Source organism: Engraulis encrasicolus, chromosome 16 (genome assembly GCF_034702125.1).
Source record: "Engraulis encrasicolus isolate BLACKSEA-1 chromosome 16, IST_EnEncr_1.0, whole genome shotgun sequence".
In the NCBI taxonomy this organism is placed as follows: domain Eukaryota; kingdom Metazoa; phylum Chordata; class Actinopteri; order Clupeiformes; family Engraulidae; genus Engraulis; species Engraulis encrasicolus.
Genome location: NC_085872.1, coordinates 1,218,368 through 1,234,630, shown reverse-complemented (window position 1 = coordinate 1,234,630; position 16,263 = coordinate 1,218,368). Strand labels below are relative to the sequence as shown.

The window sequence follows — 16,263 nt, the reverse complement described above, 5'->3', positions numbered from 1 at the left end:
CTATGTGAACTTCTGACCTCCACAACATCCACAAACTAGACAGACACGTGTTCACGATAGATCCAACATGAATGTGAAGCAAGAGGCCCTAAATAAATTAACTTTTTCTCTGAATGTCAGTCAAGATCTTTTCACATTGAACCATCAGTTGCTTGTGAATCGTATGGGAGGTATAGGCCTGTCCTTAAATTACAAAGTAGGCCTAGCTTGGTAGGTATATGTTCTATGAACGCACTGTCATGTTGTCTTACCTGCTTAATTTCTCACTGCTGCATTGCTGCCAAAGCGCTTTGTGACAAATTAGCCTAATATAAAAAATATATAGCCTATTCCGCTAGTCACAAATTAAATTGTTTATCCTTTTGTCCTTTTGGGGACAGTCCTTTTTAATAATTGCTAAGCCACAATAGGCTACACAGCAAACAACGAACAATCTCTTGGAGAAAAAAAACTAAATATTTATATTTAAAGTTTCTTATTGACACAAGTCATTGGCACAAAACGAGGAATTATAAATGGGGAAAATGTGTGATCTTACTTGTTTATTCAAGTGATCCTTTACATAATTCCACATCCTCCTTGGGTATTGGAAGAAACATCTTTTCAGGCAGTCAATTCGAAAGCAAAGTTACTCGTGACGTTACCGGTGATTGAAAAAGTGTAACTTACGAAATATAAGACAAATAGTCTCGAATTAGTCTTTTTTACTCCACAAAATACTGGCGTTGATCTTAGAGCAAACATAGTGACAGAATTAGACGCATGCAGAGTACTTCATTCGTTTTTGTTTCTGTCGCTGGTTGCAGAACCAGACTCGCACAACGTTCTTTTTGAGGTCCAGTTTTTCGGCTATTGCCGCGATTTTCTCAGAAGAGGGACGCGGCTGTATAGCAAAATAAGCTTCGAGAGAGCGCTTCTCCGGGGCTGCTATCGACGTGCGTTTTCTCTTCTTCTCTGCCCCATTGAACAACTCCGGCTTGTTCAGTTTCTCGCGGTGTGATTTCTCTGCTTCCTCAAGCCAGGCTTGGAGAATTGGCTTTAGAGCGATCATGTTGTTGTGAGATAATGTCAGTGACTCAAATCGACAGATTGTGCTCTGGCTGAGAGAACCCACTCCTGGAATCTTCAAGCTGGCCAATGCTGCCCCAACGTCCGCTTGAGTCACGCCGAGTTTGATTCTCCGTTGTTTAAATCGCTCAGCAAAAGCCTCCAAGTCCCTTGGATCAGCGTCCACGTCGCTCATACAGTGTGTTGGTAAACCGTGGGCGTGAGCCATGTTGAGAGCCGCCTGATGCATGTGGTTCATCCCGGCCATATGGGCTGGATGCGCAGGCGTGGAGACAACTGAGCCATCCGGCCCTGCCATTGCTCCTGCTAGTGCCAGTCCTGGGGTGATGTGGTCAAGCAAGTCCCCTTCCAACGCCTGGTGCGGTTGATGGTGGTGGTGATGGTGGTGGTGGTGGTGACCAGCCAGGGCCGACGGATGCGATATAGGCACGGAAGAAGAGGACGAAGTACAGGGAAGAGAATTCATGGTGTGGTATGTTGCGTCTGGCTTGAAGGGGCTGTGGTGAGGAGGGTGGTGGTGACTCTTGGTCTGCGATACTATATCCACCGCCGCCAGAGCTTCCGCACGGGCCAACAAGCTCTCATCCAGACCGCCAAATATATTGCTCTGCAATTGCAAATAGAATGCACACATAACTGTCAGCAGGGAATTCTAACCCCACTTCTTGGTTTTTAAATTCTAGCATGTAAAAAAGAGGTCCTGAAAAAGAACACACAAAACAAGACACATGCAACATCCCAGGTCATAAAAATTAATACGCACGGCAAACCCGAATGAATACATAAGTTGGTGGGGAGAAAATGGAGGTGTTGGGTGATTTGCTGTGCAGACATGAAAAAAACATCAAGCTAAGGAAAAAGTGGGCTGTCAAAATGTGCCTTTAAGCGGTGATTATGCAGAATACGTACCGGTGGGGTCGGGAGACATGCTCGGCGCATCGCCTCCGAGTTGCCGCTGGTGCTGATGGTACTACTGTGTCGGGAGGACGAGCAGGAAGACGAAGGTGCATTCGAAGTCAGAGTGGTAGTGGATGAAGAATGCAAACTGGAGTACTTGTGTTCGGGTAAACTGGTGTGGGGCATGGCGAAAGCCTGCTTGCTGTTCAGAGACATCATCATATTTGCAGGCGATCCAACCTCTGCAAGTTCCTTTTAATAAGACCAGACTCCGCCTCTTCTAACGGAGTTCAAGCCCAGATGTCTTCGTCTGAAAAGTCTCAAGTCACTGCATGTCTACTTGTGCGAATGTTGATGCGTCGAGGGGCGAAGAGGAGGAGGATGATGTCCCGAGTCTCTAGATAGCGCATCTAATATTACCCAACGGCGTGACGGCTGCTGAGAGGCTCCTGTTCTTTAGTCGCTTAGCCCGAGAGATGTTGCGTCCACCAACAAGCCATCAGAAATTGCGCTGAACCGGGTGATCCAATGCGCGTCTTTTTCATCTATTGGTCCAGTTAGCCCGTTGTCCTTGTTTCGCCGTAGCCTACTCTGATTTATTTCACAGATAACGTTCTCAACAACTTGAGAGACCGGATACCTTTCTTTTGAGTAGCGTCTTTACAAAGTAGTCTTGTTGAGAGAGCAAGACTTTTCTGTGTGAGACTTTCATCTGTTGCTTTTCCTTGGTTGGTCTTAAATCTGAAAATAGTGGCGACAGTCGCAACTCGTCAGTCGTGCACATTCAATACTGAGGGGACTAACTCTTCCTGCAGTCGACTAGAGGGAAGTAGAATCTCTCTCTCTCTCTCTCTCTCTCTCTCTCTCTCTCTCTCTCTCTCTCTCTCTCTCTCTCTCTCTCACACACACACACACACACACACACAAACACATCACACATGTACACGCGCGCGCGCACACACAGAGAGACACACTTGCACGCACTCTCTCGTTCGCTCTCTCTCTCCCTCTCTCTCTCTTACACACACACACACACACACACACACACACACACACACACACACACACACACACACACACACACACACACACACACGGATGTAGTCTACTTGATACCTGGAAAACCTCTCAAGATTTATTAGTCTTGGGCACCAACGGGTCAGACGGGGATGGACATCGTCTTTGAGATAGCCTACGAGATATTGTAAAATATGTTTTCATTATTATTTATAAGTTTTAGACATGTTCGAACTTTTAGTGGGCAAACCACATTTAATAGCACAGTGGCATGGTCGGAAATATTGTTGGTATCACACGACATTTGTATGAGTCTGGACGTCCGACGACTACATGTATAAATTACCATGGACAGCGACATCGACATACATCAAAGTTAAATGCCGTAGTCTACTTTCACCTTTATTACTACAAAAGGCAATTTAAACGGGCGACAGTTCCCTTAAACAAATTATGTCCACCGAGATGTAGGGTTATTTGAATTTAATTTCATTTAGGATGGTAATACTGGCTTCCAATAAGTGACCCGCTTCGACTCATCTAATTTGATATGTCCTAATTCACCTTGATGAATTTATTAGTTTTCATTATTGCAGAAATAACAAATAGAAACAGAGCTAACAGATTTTGATGATACCAGACAGGACTTTATATGAATTTTCTTCTTTATTGATGACAGCAGTCAGTGTTTTTGTCTTCTGGACTAATTGCAATCCCAATACAATTAAGCGCTTGTCGTAACGGCTATTATCATATCTTCATAGCCTACTAATTAGGCCTCTTAATCAATTATATAATTAAAAACCTTTAATCAAATTCTAATTAACAAGGGGTGTGTAATTTGTTTAATCTGTTCCAGATCGGTCTGGGAGATACGTTAATTGATATAGCCTAGGCTATAATTGTGGCTGGGGGAAAATCGGTCTTTTCAACGACTGACAACCGAGTTTCCAACTTGGTTTCAGTACTGTGATTTCAATGAGCAGCATCTCAAGATCTAGCGTGTCCGCATTACGGGAATCCCCTAAAATGTCTAAATCAGTCTACCTAATACTCCTATATGCACTTTAATGTAACTGTAATTATGTTGCCTAAACCATGTCACTGATAAGTGGCCCATGCCTTCGAATCTGGATATGGAACGTGTGAAGCAATGTAGCCCACATCACCCGGCTTGCAGGACCACCGTAGGCTATTCTTGAATGCCAAGGGTTGCCTCAGCTGGTAGGCTACGCTCTACACCTCAGTAGAAATATTGGCGTGACGGGTGGCTGGAGCTTGAGCAACCTCATGGCAGCTTTACGCAGGGATGGCCACTGTACAGCGGGCGCTGTGTCGATACAGTAGGCCTATGCCAAAGCCACTGGCAGTTTTCGAATGGTAGGCCTATAGGTTAAAATACGGATTTACAACAAACATTTAAAGAAATAATATATTTCACAACCTCGAAATTACATCATTAAACTTTTATTTACACTGAAACACACTAAAAGTAGCCTAACTAGGGCACTCTATATTTAAGACAGCAAATAGTATAAATCGATTTAGTCTAAGCCTGTTCAACAACTTAGCGTTGAAGCCTGCTTTCAAAAGTTGTTGTCTACACACTGCACAGGGGTGTGTTTCCCAAACAACAAGTGAGCCGTTAGACCAACATGGTAGCCCACGATGCAAGTTTGAACTAACATCTAAAACACCCGACTGTTTCCCCAAAACTGTTGGCCATAGCCTACAAATTTGGTCTGAACCAAGTTGGCTTCAACCAACAACAGGTCAAACCATAATGCTTTCAGATGCATTCGGATGGTCTGCATTATTGTCTGAATTGCAATAGCCCTCATTGGAGATCACGCGTTAAGAAAACGCATAGGCTATCCATAAATTAGGCCTAAAGCCTCGTTTGGGACACGGTTATTTACCCTGATTAAAAATGGCTAAGCTAAACTGCTGCGAATTATGTTATAGGCTAGGTCTACTTGTGTAGGCCTATTTATAGTTGGCATTAGTATGTGTATTGTAAGTTTATTGTTTAAGCTCTGATATTCTGCTGACAGTCCAAGTCGATGATTGCTCATGACTGATAGCTCTTGCTTTGCGCACTCCCACTGTGTCTGTCGCGTTCTCTTCCGTTCTCATAGGAAGTCATGCCAAGTCAAGTTTATTTATATAGACCATTTCATACACAGTAAGGCAACCTAATGCAAATACTAATGCAACAAGAACAATGGAGCCATAATATGCAATTAGGACAAGATAAAAGTGCAAATGAAATAACAGGAATAACAAATAAAATAAAATAACAGTAATAGAGGTTATTAGTGGAAGGCATCTCCAAAAAGTTTGTTTTTTAAGTTTGGATTTAAAAATGGATGGTGTGGGAGCCGTAAAGCTAAAGACTCCTCACCCTGTTTAGTATGAACACAGAGGGTTCAACCAGTTTAAGTAATTCATAAGGGATCTAGTTTGACAGTAGGCTACTTTTGGAGCAGGTAGGCTACTACACTATATTGGCAAAAGTATTCACTAACCTGCCTTGGCTCACTTATGAAGTGTCATCCCATTCCTAACACATATGGTTCAATATTATGTTGGTCCACCTTTTACTGCTGTTTCGGCTTCAACTCTTTTTGGTTTGGTGAAGACCCTACCGTACGTGCGTCCTGTGCGCCAAGCCAGCCTTCCTCCCACACATACTCACGGGATGCAAAACCAGCCTCACCTATGGTACACCTGGCTCCATAACCAAGTTTTGATGTGCCTTGCTTCCACACTGGAGGGAAAAAGATCCATCATCAACTCCCTACCGCTGCCAACATCTAAAACCACATGGGGAACTGCCTTTGTCCGTGAAGGGGCCACAGCTGCCAAGAATAACTCTAAACTATCAGAGAGGAGTCAGCTGTGCCCATCCCGAGACTGGAAGATGCTGGCAGATGTTGGCAAACAGCTGGTTTTCCCTTCAGAGATCGCCACTACCACCTTGAGGCCTGACCAGGTGCTCTGGTCACCCTCCCTTAAGAAGGGATACATAGTCAAGCTCACTGCACCCTGGAAGGACTCCATAGAGGACGCATACGAGCGGAAACACCTGCGGTATTCTGAATTAGTCACGGAAGCTCGACAACAAGGCTGGAATACTGAAGTTCGCCCAGTGGAGGTTGGGCGCGTAGGCTTTTTGGGAAAATCTGCCATAAAACTTCTGAGGGACTTCGGAGTTAGGGGCCAGAGCCTGCGCACTGTCAAAGCCGCATCAGAGGCAGCCGAAAGGAGCAGCCACTGGCTTTGGCTGAAGAGGAACGACCCAAGTTGGGCCCTCAAGTAGTGCAGCAAGAGGTATGCGGTCAGCCAGCCAAGCCCTGACTTAGGGAACTGGACGCGCCTGCCATGCATAGTCCCCTGAGATGTCTGCCAACAGGGTGACTTCCGGGGCTAATTGGGCTTGGTACGCAAGCTCAGGACTGATCACCCTGCAACCGGCCGCCTCTGGAGAGGTATTTAAGGCCGAAAACCCTCAATGAATCCCCAGTTAAGTCTCTGCCTCAACTTCGTCGCACACCCAATATCCTTCACTTAGTACCGTTGCTGCCCCAGCAACCAAGACACCTCAGTACAGCTGCTTGGAAGGGCATAAAGCCAGCAGCCAACCAACGTCAAACAGCTCAACTGCCTCGCACACTCAGCTTCACTCAGTACCGTTGCAGTTGTGTCACCAGCAGCCAACGCACCGGAGCATAGCTGTTTGGAAAGGAATAAAGCCAGCAGCCAACAAATGCCAAACAGCTCCTGTTAAGCCTCTGTCACTTGGCATTCATTCATCAATTGCTATGTTTTATCAACATGTATGGAATGTATTCTAGTTTAGGGATGTGTATTTCTTATGTTTGCCCGATGCAAAGCACTTCTGACATATGCCTTGTTATTGATACAATAAAGTCGAATGTTTGTGTCGCAAGCCTTTATTTCTCCCTCAGGTCCACCATTCACCTGGTATCTACCTAGTGTATGTGCTCGCACAGAATAATAACACCTCATTCTGTGTTTTCTGGAACCTGAGGGCTATCCACAAGGTTGAGGAGTGTGTTTATAGGATTTTTTGACTTTTGTGGAATTACTGCCAATTAAGTAGAGAGACCGCAGAGCTGGACTTAACTCTTTTAATGCTCGTTCTTTTCTTTTCCTCAGAAGTGTACAAATAAATGATTTACTTAACTTCAACTTGGTGTCTGAGCGTGTTTGAGGTGTGAAGTAATCTTCCTGGGTAAATTGAGTGCAACAGTGCCCCCACCTGTGTGACCTTTAATCTTATGTAAAATTCTCCTTAAACTACACTATATTACCAAAAGTATTCGCTAACCAGCGTTGACTCACACATGACCTTGACGGCCATCCCATTCCTAACCTAGGTTACGCTCCATACTGATCCCACTAGGTTGAGAGCATGGAATTGTCCAAAATGCTTTGGTATCCTGAAGAATTCAAAGTTCCTGTCACTGGAACTAATCTGGGCTCGGCTCACACACACACACACACACACACACACACACACACACACACACACACACACACACACACACACACACACACACACACACACACACACACACACACACACACACACACACACACACACACAAGCTGCAGGGTAGCACACAATAAGGTCAGTGCTCATAATGATGTCACATACCTCCAGGTCCTCAAAATCAATATATGGAGGTTCACATTACCTGTCAACATGTCAGATAATATGATGGTAAGAAATCAAGATTTTGGAATTGTCTCGCTGTTGACATATCTCAGTCACTAAGATGTGTAGTTGTATGACTGTGAAAGCATTCTATTGTATTGTTGTAGGTCACGTACACATTAATTGTAGGTTAGGTCTTGAATACATGAACTCACAGAATTCTGTCAAATGAACATGGTTACTTGGGACACAAACAAATCTGTGGCAGTATCACAGATTTTGCCATCATTTTGTTTTCTCTTTGTTCCCACTTCCCATATGTCTATGTCCCCAGTCTTATGTTCCAACTTATTTGCTCTCAGTTATTTTTGCTCTGAAGTTTTTTTTTCTCTGAGAACATTTCTTTACTGGCAGCTTAGAGTTAGGAATTGCTAGCATTCTTTCATTTAGAAAAAATTGGTATCAACTGAGTGGAAAGGTATTTCTTTCGTTTGCTTACCAAATATGCATTTTGCAATTGCATTTTACCAACGCAAGGTTTGTCACTTTTCTAACAGTAGACGTAACACAATGATGGGAACATATGGAAAACACTTCTGTGACCGTGAAACTGCCACAGATTTTGTGTGCTAAGTGGCCGTGTTCTTTTCACTGAATTCTGTGAGACCAGGCTGTAAATAGATATGGCATATTTCCACCGTTAGAACTTCTACATCATATTTTCACATAGCAACTAGCAAATTCATGCTACCACATCTGTGTTACTCTTGCATCTTTTTTTCTTGGGAAACCTCTTTTACAAATGCATAGTTCTCCACCACTGAAAACCCTGCCAACTACTCAGCTACTTTGCTAATGATCAGCTATGAACAAGTGCTGAGGTCTGTCCAAGGTAATGTGAAATCCTCTCTAAGCCTCTCATTAGTCCTACTGTCCCAGGTGATAATATATAGCTTGTCATAGGTTGTCTAATGGTTGATGCTAATTGACCTCCTTTCCTCGTTTCTTGTGTGCAAATGAAAAGGTTTCCCCAGCCAACTGATGGAGCATGTCACTATCTGATCTGACAAATTAAAAGCTCTCTACTGTCACGTTGTCATAGCTCTCCCACTCATCAGTGATAATGATCACTTCCTCCCTTCATGGAAAGACCAGAAAACATTCTACTTTAAGTTACACTGCACCATGACACACCCCACTTTGATTTTCTATGTCATGTGCTTAGAAACGGCTTGGGTGATAATACCAGGTGGATCACTTGACATATTTTGACTTTTTCGAACAATTTAATATGCTTTGTGATAGTACACGTGTATGTTTAGCTCTTCTTTTACCCCAAACAGCTTAATTGAAATCATCTTCTAGGTTGGCATACCTTTCGATGCGCCATCAACTATTGTCAAAATAGAATCAGATCTAAGATGACCTGATACAGTCCTAGGCTAATGTTCATCAAAATCGGTCCATATCTTCTTGTTTAGACTGTTACATAAACCAAGACAAACAAGCAAATCATCAAAAGTAAAACACACTGGCAGATGTTTACAAAAATATTGACAAAGTTTAACATTAAAGATAGTTTAAATGGTTTGATTAATTGTCTGAATATGATTTTTGCTTCAAAAAGAGAAAAGGGAATGCTTCGCTGGGTCCTGTATCAAATTAGTAAAAAAGGGTGCTCATCAAAAAAAAGAAGAAAAAAACTTGGGCGTCCAAACTTCCATGAAAAGATAAAAAAAAAACACATTTTGAGGCACTCCTTACTAAAGTTAAAAAGCCTTTATTGAACACTGGCTATATGCCTACGCGTTTCGACCCATTGTCTTCATCATTGTCTTCATTGTATCTTTTCATGGATATTTTTTTGCTTATTCCAACTTAGTCACTCAATTTGTCAAGAGAAAAGTTACCTCCAGTCTGAAAAGTCATCATTATGCCAAGTCTTCTCAGGCAATTCTTACTAATTGTCCTGCAGTTGTCTGTTAGACAGGAAGCTTTTCAATGCAGCCAACCCCATCCACAAACTTTATACCAACAACCATGATTAGCTGCATTGTATTTGGCAACTCGTACATTTGTTGAGACTAAATTGTACAAATGTGACTGCAAACTGTATATAGCTCCAGGTCCAGGATGACTGCAGAGCACTTGTTTTTGGCCTATGCCCAAGATTTGGTGGTACTTGTAAGTAGGTAAATAACAATGGGCTATGATCACAAGAGCAGATTTAAACAAGGATAGGTGTTTGGCATGTTAAAGCACCTCTTTTGCCTTTTGCTCATGCAACATGCTTCAAAATATCTCCCCCGCTTCACTTCACATGTGCATACTGTGCAATTGTATAGCACAATTGTATATCGGTCCAATCTCGAACATAGCCAATAGAGTTTCAGGTATGATGTCAATTAAATCTAATCATGTTTTATGTTCCATATCAAATATGGCATTTTACCTGCTGACTTTGTGCTTGTGTGTAACTTTGTAATGTATGCACTGCGTCTCTGCTATTGACAAAAATGCCCAGGGAGTGATCAAAGGCTGCTACTCAGCAGCTCTGTCAGTGCCATGAAGGCAGGGTCTGTAACACTAATAATCTTCAAACGCTTTTCTGCATTGCTCTGGGAGCCATGTGCAACTCCCCAGCAAGTCCCTCATCCTGTCCCCAAAGGAGTATAATGGGGGCAGGCTGGTGAGGTGACAGGTATTGACTGACTCCTTCCACCAATCTTACTCATTCACTTTCAATGAAAAGATCACCCCTGTAAAGCACAACGTGAACAAATGTGGAATCAGAATATTAGCTGCAATGCACAAACAGACCTAACACTTATCCTAAATTAAGACTAAACATGGTTTGTATTGCCATTATTAGGTGGCCAATAGTGTACTACAATGGAAGTTTCAACCATCAGAAATTATAGGTGTATAATAGATTGACTTTTTGTGTTTCTGAGAAAAAAAAGAATGATCTTCCTGCAAATGTTATATTATTGTGCAAACACTGTATTTGGCAGAGAACATTCAATGCCAGTTAATTCTTTTCGGTGGCTTTCCAACTGGCACAAGACCTGAGGAATTCAAAGCATTGGGCAGAAAATAGACAAAAATACATCCTGTTAATATTTCATCAAGTACATCTGTAGCTGTAAGGTACAGTATGTGAAATGTCCCAGTGGCTAAATGCTCAGTGCTAATATTGACTTTGAAGCCACAGTGCTTGGCCTACACAGAGCAATCACAGCTGGCTAAGAGCTTGTGGGTTAGCATCTAGAGTGATGTTGATGTAGAGATTAGCATGCTTGCAAACCAGCACTGTTTTAAAGCGGGAGGGCTGGCACAGCAGTCTGCTGACCCCTGACCCCTCCTGCAGAGGAAGACAAATCTGCTATAGTGAAAGAGAAAAACTGAAGTTGTATGCACCCCATACCTGATTTACTGTAACTTGCCCCCCATAACAACAGTAACTTGTCAACAAACTCACCCATATGAAAGAGAAATACATCTTACCAAATGGTTCATAATTTGATGTAGGCTACATTTATTGCAATGGAACTGCGGCTACTTTTACACAGTCACCATTTTCACTTGTGTGAATTTAATATGTGATATTAACACAGTCATTGAAATTAACTGAAAGGGCATTCAAATCAATGAAAGGGTAAGTTCAAGACTTGTAGGGTATAGTGAATATCAAAGAAAAACAGTACACAAGGCGATTGAAGACAAATACAAGCATATCAAAACGGTCCCATGAAAGAAGTTAAAAAACAATATCAGTGAAATTGACTGTTTAACTGTTGTTTGCAAAGGTCTCAACTGTATCTTTCACACACTTCCAAAGCACAAAAGCTCTGATAGAGAGAAAGTACCTCTTGGGGCTCCCATTGTGCTATGAGAACCAGTTTTGGCCTCTAATCCACTCCAAATGTGCTGATAATTCCTCTTGCCAAACTTCAATCCCACCCCCCTTTTCGTGTCACAAGAGTGGCCTCTAGGGAGACGATCAGCCAATGATAACAAAGTAGCCAGATGTCTGACTCTGGCACAGTCCCAAAAGCTGGGCAGCAGCGCACAGTTGCATCCGCCACAGGCCCAGAGATCAAAGCTACCTGAGAGTTAGTTATGGGCACAAAATATGTGTTGCTTATTCTACACTTCCCATTAATGACGATATGGAGAATTTGTATTTCTAATTAAGTCCTTCTTTTGAGCGCAAAAATGCTTTAGGTTTTACTGGGCTCTTTTCTTACTGCACACTTTGTGTGTGTTGTTTGTGTGTGTGTGTGTGTGTGTGAGAGAGAGAGAGAGAGAGAGAGAGAGAGAGAGAGAGAGAGAGAGAGAGAGAGAGAGAGAGAGAGAGAGAGAGAGAGAGAAGAGAGAGAGAGGAGAGAGAGAGAGAGAGAGAGAGAGAGAGAGAGAGAGAGAGAGAGAGAGAGAGAGAGAGAGAGAGAGAGAGCGGGAGGAAAGAAATAGGAGAGACAACAACAGGAAGTCAGATGCGGCAAAATAATGCAAGGGAGCCCAATCAGCAGTTTAGGTTGTTTTTACACTAAGGCAGTTAATAAATATATATTTATTAAGAAATGAACAGATGAACTACATTAAATGCTAAATATCAGGCTGAAAACACAGACAATGTAGGCCTTCTTTTAAACATCTATGTACATTAGTAATGGATCATTTAGCTATATCAATATCTATTAAAATGTGTTGCTACTGCACGCCTCTACTAAAAGCCTCTATATATTTACCCAGAACTTCAAATTATGACTGAGAAGAACTTGCTCAACATGGCCTAACATGTCACAGATCAACATCAGGTGGGCTAAAATGGGCAGGCGATTTAAAAACTGCTGAAAGGTATAGAGTTAAAATAGAGTGTTCTGTTTTTTTAAATTTTGGGCCTTTATTTTGGTTGGAGAGTGGGAGAGTTGACAAATACGAGTGGGAGAGAAAGGTGGGGGGGGGGGATAAGGAGACAACCGTAGGCTGGTATGTAACCTGGTTCCTCATCGTAACCAGAGACACTGGGTGTTTCTCAATGTGCAGTGTGCTTGCCTTGATAGTGCTTCTGCCTTGAAGTCAGTCTTCAACTGATTTTAAACTGTTAGTTATTTGAAGCTACTCACATCTCGGAAACAAAAACACAACATATATTATGTAAACATGCATATGGCTTTCCCATACCTTTGATAGAAAAACCTTGCACGTGCTTGGAGACGGGAAGTAATTTGTCATGGCAAGGATACATCAATTGTAGCTTTAGAAATGCTACGAATCAAGAGGGGAGCGTACCTATGTTCCCCGGGTTCTATGTTCCCCTGTCTTTGTATGGGACCGGGGAACATAGGACCCTTTTTCTAAAAAAGGGTTCTATGTTCCCCGCATTGTATGTTTACAAGTTTTCAAATTGTGCCCTTCCCAAAACCATTCCTAAACCTAACCTCTCAGTAATACAATGCTTCTGAGTTGTAAATTTGTGCCCTGACCAAAACTATCCCTAAACCTAACCTGTCAGAGGTGCAACAACAACCTGCGCTTTGTCATGCGGCAGCAGTCTACTTGGAAGCAGTGGGGAGCATAGGACCCTTTTTTCAAAAAAGGGTTCTAAGTTCCCCGGTTGAGGGGAACATAGGACCCGGGGAACATAGGGATGACCCCATCAAGAGCATGGCACTTGGTATATTTTGAAGCACGCTTCACTTTGGAACAGTACTTGGCCAGTGACGATGATGTGAAAATGGGCATTATTCGTCCTATCAAAGCCAGGATCCTTCACATTGAAAAATAGCCACTTTATATAGGAGGAGACGAAACACCAGAATGCGTCCATAGAAATGATTCGTAATGTCAATATGGAGTGTGTCTGCACATCTCCCACCTGTCCGGCAATAAGAGCCAATTTCTTGCTGAACTGTGTTGTCATCTACCCAATCATCTCGCTCATCTGCTCAAACCTAATCTGCATGCTTTCGGAATATCTGCTGCTTGTCAGATGACTTATGACATGTGCGACTCACATCAGGTAGCTACTCATACGGGCTACTACAGAGTCTGTGCATGCATGTCTGGTGCCGAGTAAGGGACAGCTTCATCCCTCAAGTCATACATGGGTTCTGGCAGTTGGTAAACAGTTCAATGCATACGCAGCCAGGGATTCCAAAATGCTAGGCGGCTATGTGTTTATCATTGGAAGTCCCATTGGAGCCCTTCACAGTGTATGACAAGGTCCTGTTGTCTTGCCGGCTTGCAGTTTTATCCACTTACACCACTGCACTGTCGGTGACACTGTTTAGTAGAGTATACTATCATGTCGCTCGGAATTCCATGCCATGTGCTCTAAAAGACACTATATTGTGTTGCAAAGCGTTAGCCAGTGCTGACAAGGCGGGATTTCGCGAACGGAGGCAGCCTCTGATTGTTTGGAAGCTGCCGTCACTCAAACGTTGTCCTCACCTGTGATTGGAGTGAAACAATATAACTTCATTTACAAAGCATATGAATCAATTCTGTTCACGTTAAGATTTGTTATCCCAGAATGTAGTCAGTAAGAGTACAGAAAGCACGGAAACCGCTACATCATCTAGCCGTCTAGAAAACAGGTTTTAACCACGCAATCCAATGCAATGCAACTTCCAATGTTAAACACTTAGCCACTTAGCATTTCGGGATCCCTGGCTGTGTGCACATTCGGATAGCATCATAACAGACCAACACATGTATAAGGATGCTTAACTCCCGTGAACCGCCATTGACAGGAACCATCCCTTCACTCGTCACTTTCTTCAACCTGCCTTTTGAAATGTGGAGACTTAATTTTTTGGCACTTTCTAAGCAAAAAAGAGCATTACTTGTGAATTCTTTAATTCATGAGCACATGACAATAAATAGGCCTACCTTGTATGTGCAATAACTAAAAACAGCTACTCTTGTCAGATGGCTATCATACATCATTTGAAAGCTGAAAGGCTTTCAGACAAGGTATGGTAGTCTTTGCCACCCTTTTGGTAACAATGAACCCCTCTGGCCCACGTAATAGTGGTGAAAGTTGAAGTCAAATGGTCCATGTCAAGGCTCCAACCTATAAAAACGATCTGGCATGAATCACAGAAAGTTGGGGTAAAATTGATGAAGGGTAGCATTTTACTCATTAATGCCATGCATCAGAGACTGTTAGTATGCCAGGGGTGGTGTAAAAGCATTTCTGAGGTGCTGTTTTGTTAGTTTGTTTTTCATGATTCCACATTTTCCTCAGAATTGAGTGATTCCACAATTTCCTCTATACATGCTGTAAAAAGTAACCATAACCTTCTAACACAATTGTTTTCCTTGATTTCTTTCAGTGTTTTAGTGTGAAAACCAAACAATTGTCTTTTAAAATTAGTTCACTTTTGTGTCATGTCTGTGATCCGTTTTTACCTGCAACATTAAAACGAATGAATGAACATCCTAAAACAGGGAATTCCGTACCTTTAGACAGCAGGAAGCCATGATAGAGAGATGGACTCCACTCAAATGCCAAAATGTTGTGGTTTTTTTGTTTAAAAATAACAAACAAATAAAAAAACCTTGGAATTCTTGGGCCAAGACTAATCCAATGACATAATTGACATATCATGTCATAATATGACATAATTTTCCTCTACGGCGGATTTGTTAAAAATTAGTAGCCTAAAAATGCTGCCCACAGCTTTTGTTAGATTAAGAAGACATTTGGCTCAAGCCATCTTCAGACAACAATGCATCTATCCTTCACATTTTGGAGCAAATAACATAATTATCATTGCATAGCAGCCGATCAAAGTTGGCAGCAAAGACACCAAATAGAAAATTACCGTATTGGCCCGAATATAAGACGTGGTTTTTGTTCTAAAAATAGTACTCTAAAAAGGGGGGTCGTCTTATTTCCGCGCGCTAGAGAAAAAAGTTTAAATTTTTTAAACTTAACCTGAATTCGGCCATTAGCCTATGCTTCACAACAATGCCACAAAACTCAATAATGGATGGGTTAAGAGATTGTTTTGTCCATATCAAATTTGCAGATGCTTGTTTCGTTATGTCAGTTGCACCGCACGTCTATCAACTGTCAATGTCAACGCGATGCAGACGACTGTCAAGTACGAGACGGAGGAACCAGATGCGTTCGAACCCAGAAGGGTATTTATTGAATTAGGGAAAGGGGAGTGGGAAAGGAGAGGAGTTCCAAGTTCTGGGCTTCTGGGGGTTACCAGGGTTTCGGGTTTGTCGGGGGGTCACCAGGGTCTTGGGGCTCCAGGGGTCCCAGGGGCTGTGTGTGTGTGCCTCCCCAGGAAACTGAGCAGCGAGCACGGGAGCTGGGGAGTCCGGGAGTCCTGGGGAAAACACACACACACAACAGCAGGTGAAAATAGGGCAGCGGCACAGTTCAGGGCAAATCCAAGTCAAAAGTGTAAAGCAGAAGGCAGGTCAAAATTACCGGGGGCAGAGGAGAGATCAGAGTCGAAGTCAAAGGCGGGTCGGGTTTCCGGGGTTGGAGAACAGAACAGAATTCAGGCGGGTCCGGGTACAGGAGTCAGAGGTAGCAGGAGCAGACTGGTAACATGAGTGTGAACTTGCAG

General features: G+C 42.8%; 1 protein-coding gene across 1 annotated transcript; it reads right to left on the bottom strand.

Annotated features, from left to right (window-relative positions):
• Positions 1–754: 754 nt before the first annotated feature.
• pou4f2 (POU class 4 homeobox 2) lies at positions 755–2,184 on the bottom strand. Its single transcript, XM_063220094.1, has 3 exons — positions 2,102–2,184; positions 1,974–2,017; positions 755–1,704 (listed from the first exon to the last, which is right to left on the bottom strand). Exons 1-3 carry the CDS (start codon positions 2,182–2,184, stop codon positions 755–757), a joined length of 1,077 nt encoding a protein of 358 aa, XP_063076164.1.
• Positions 2,185–16,263: the final 14,079 nt, after the last annotated feature.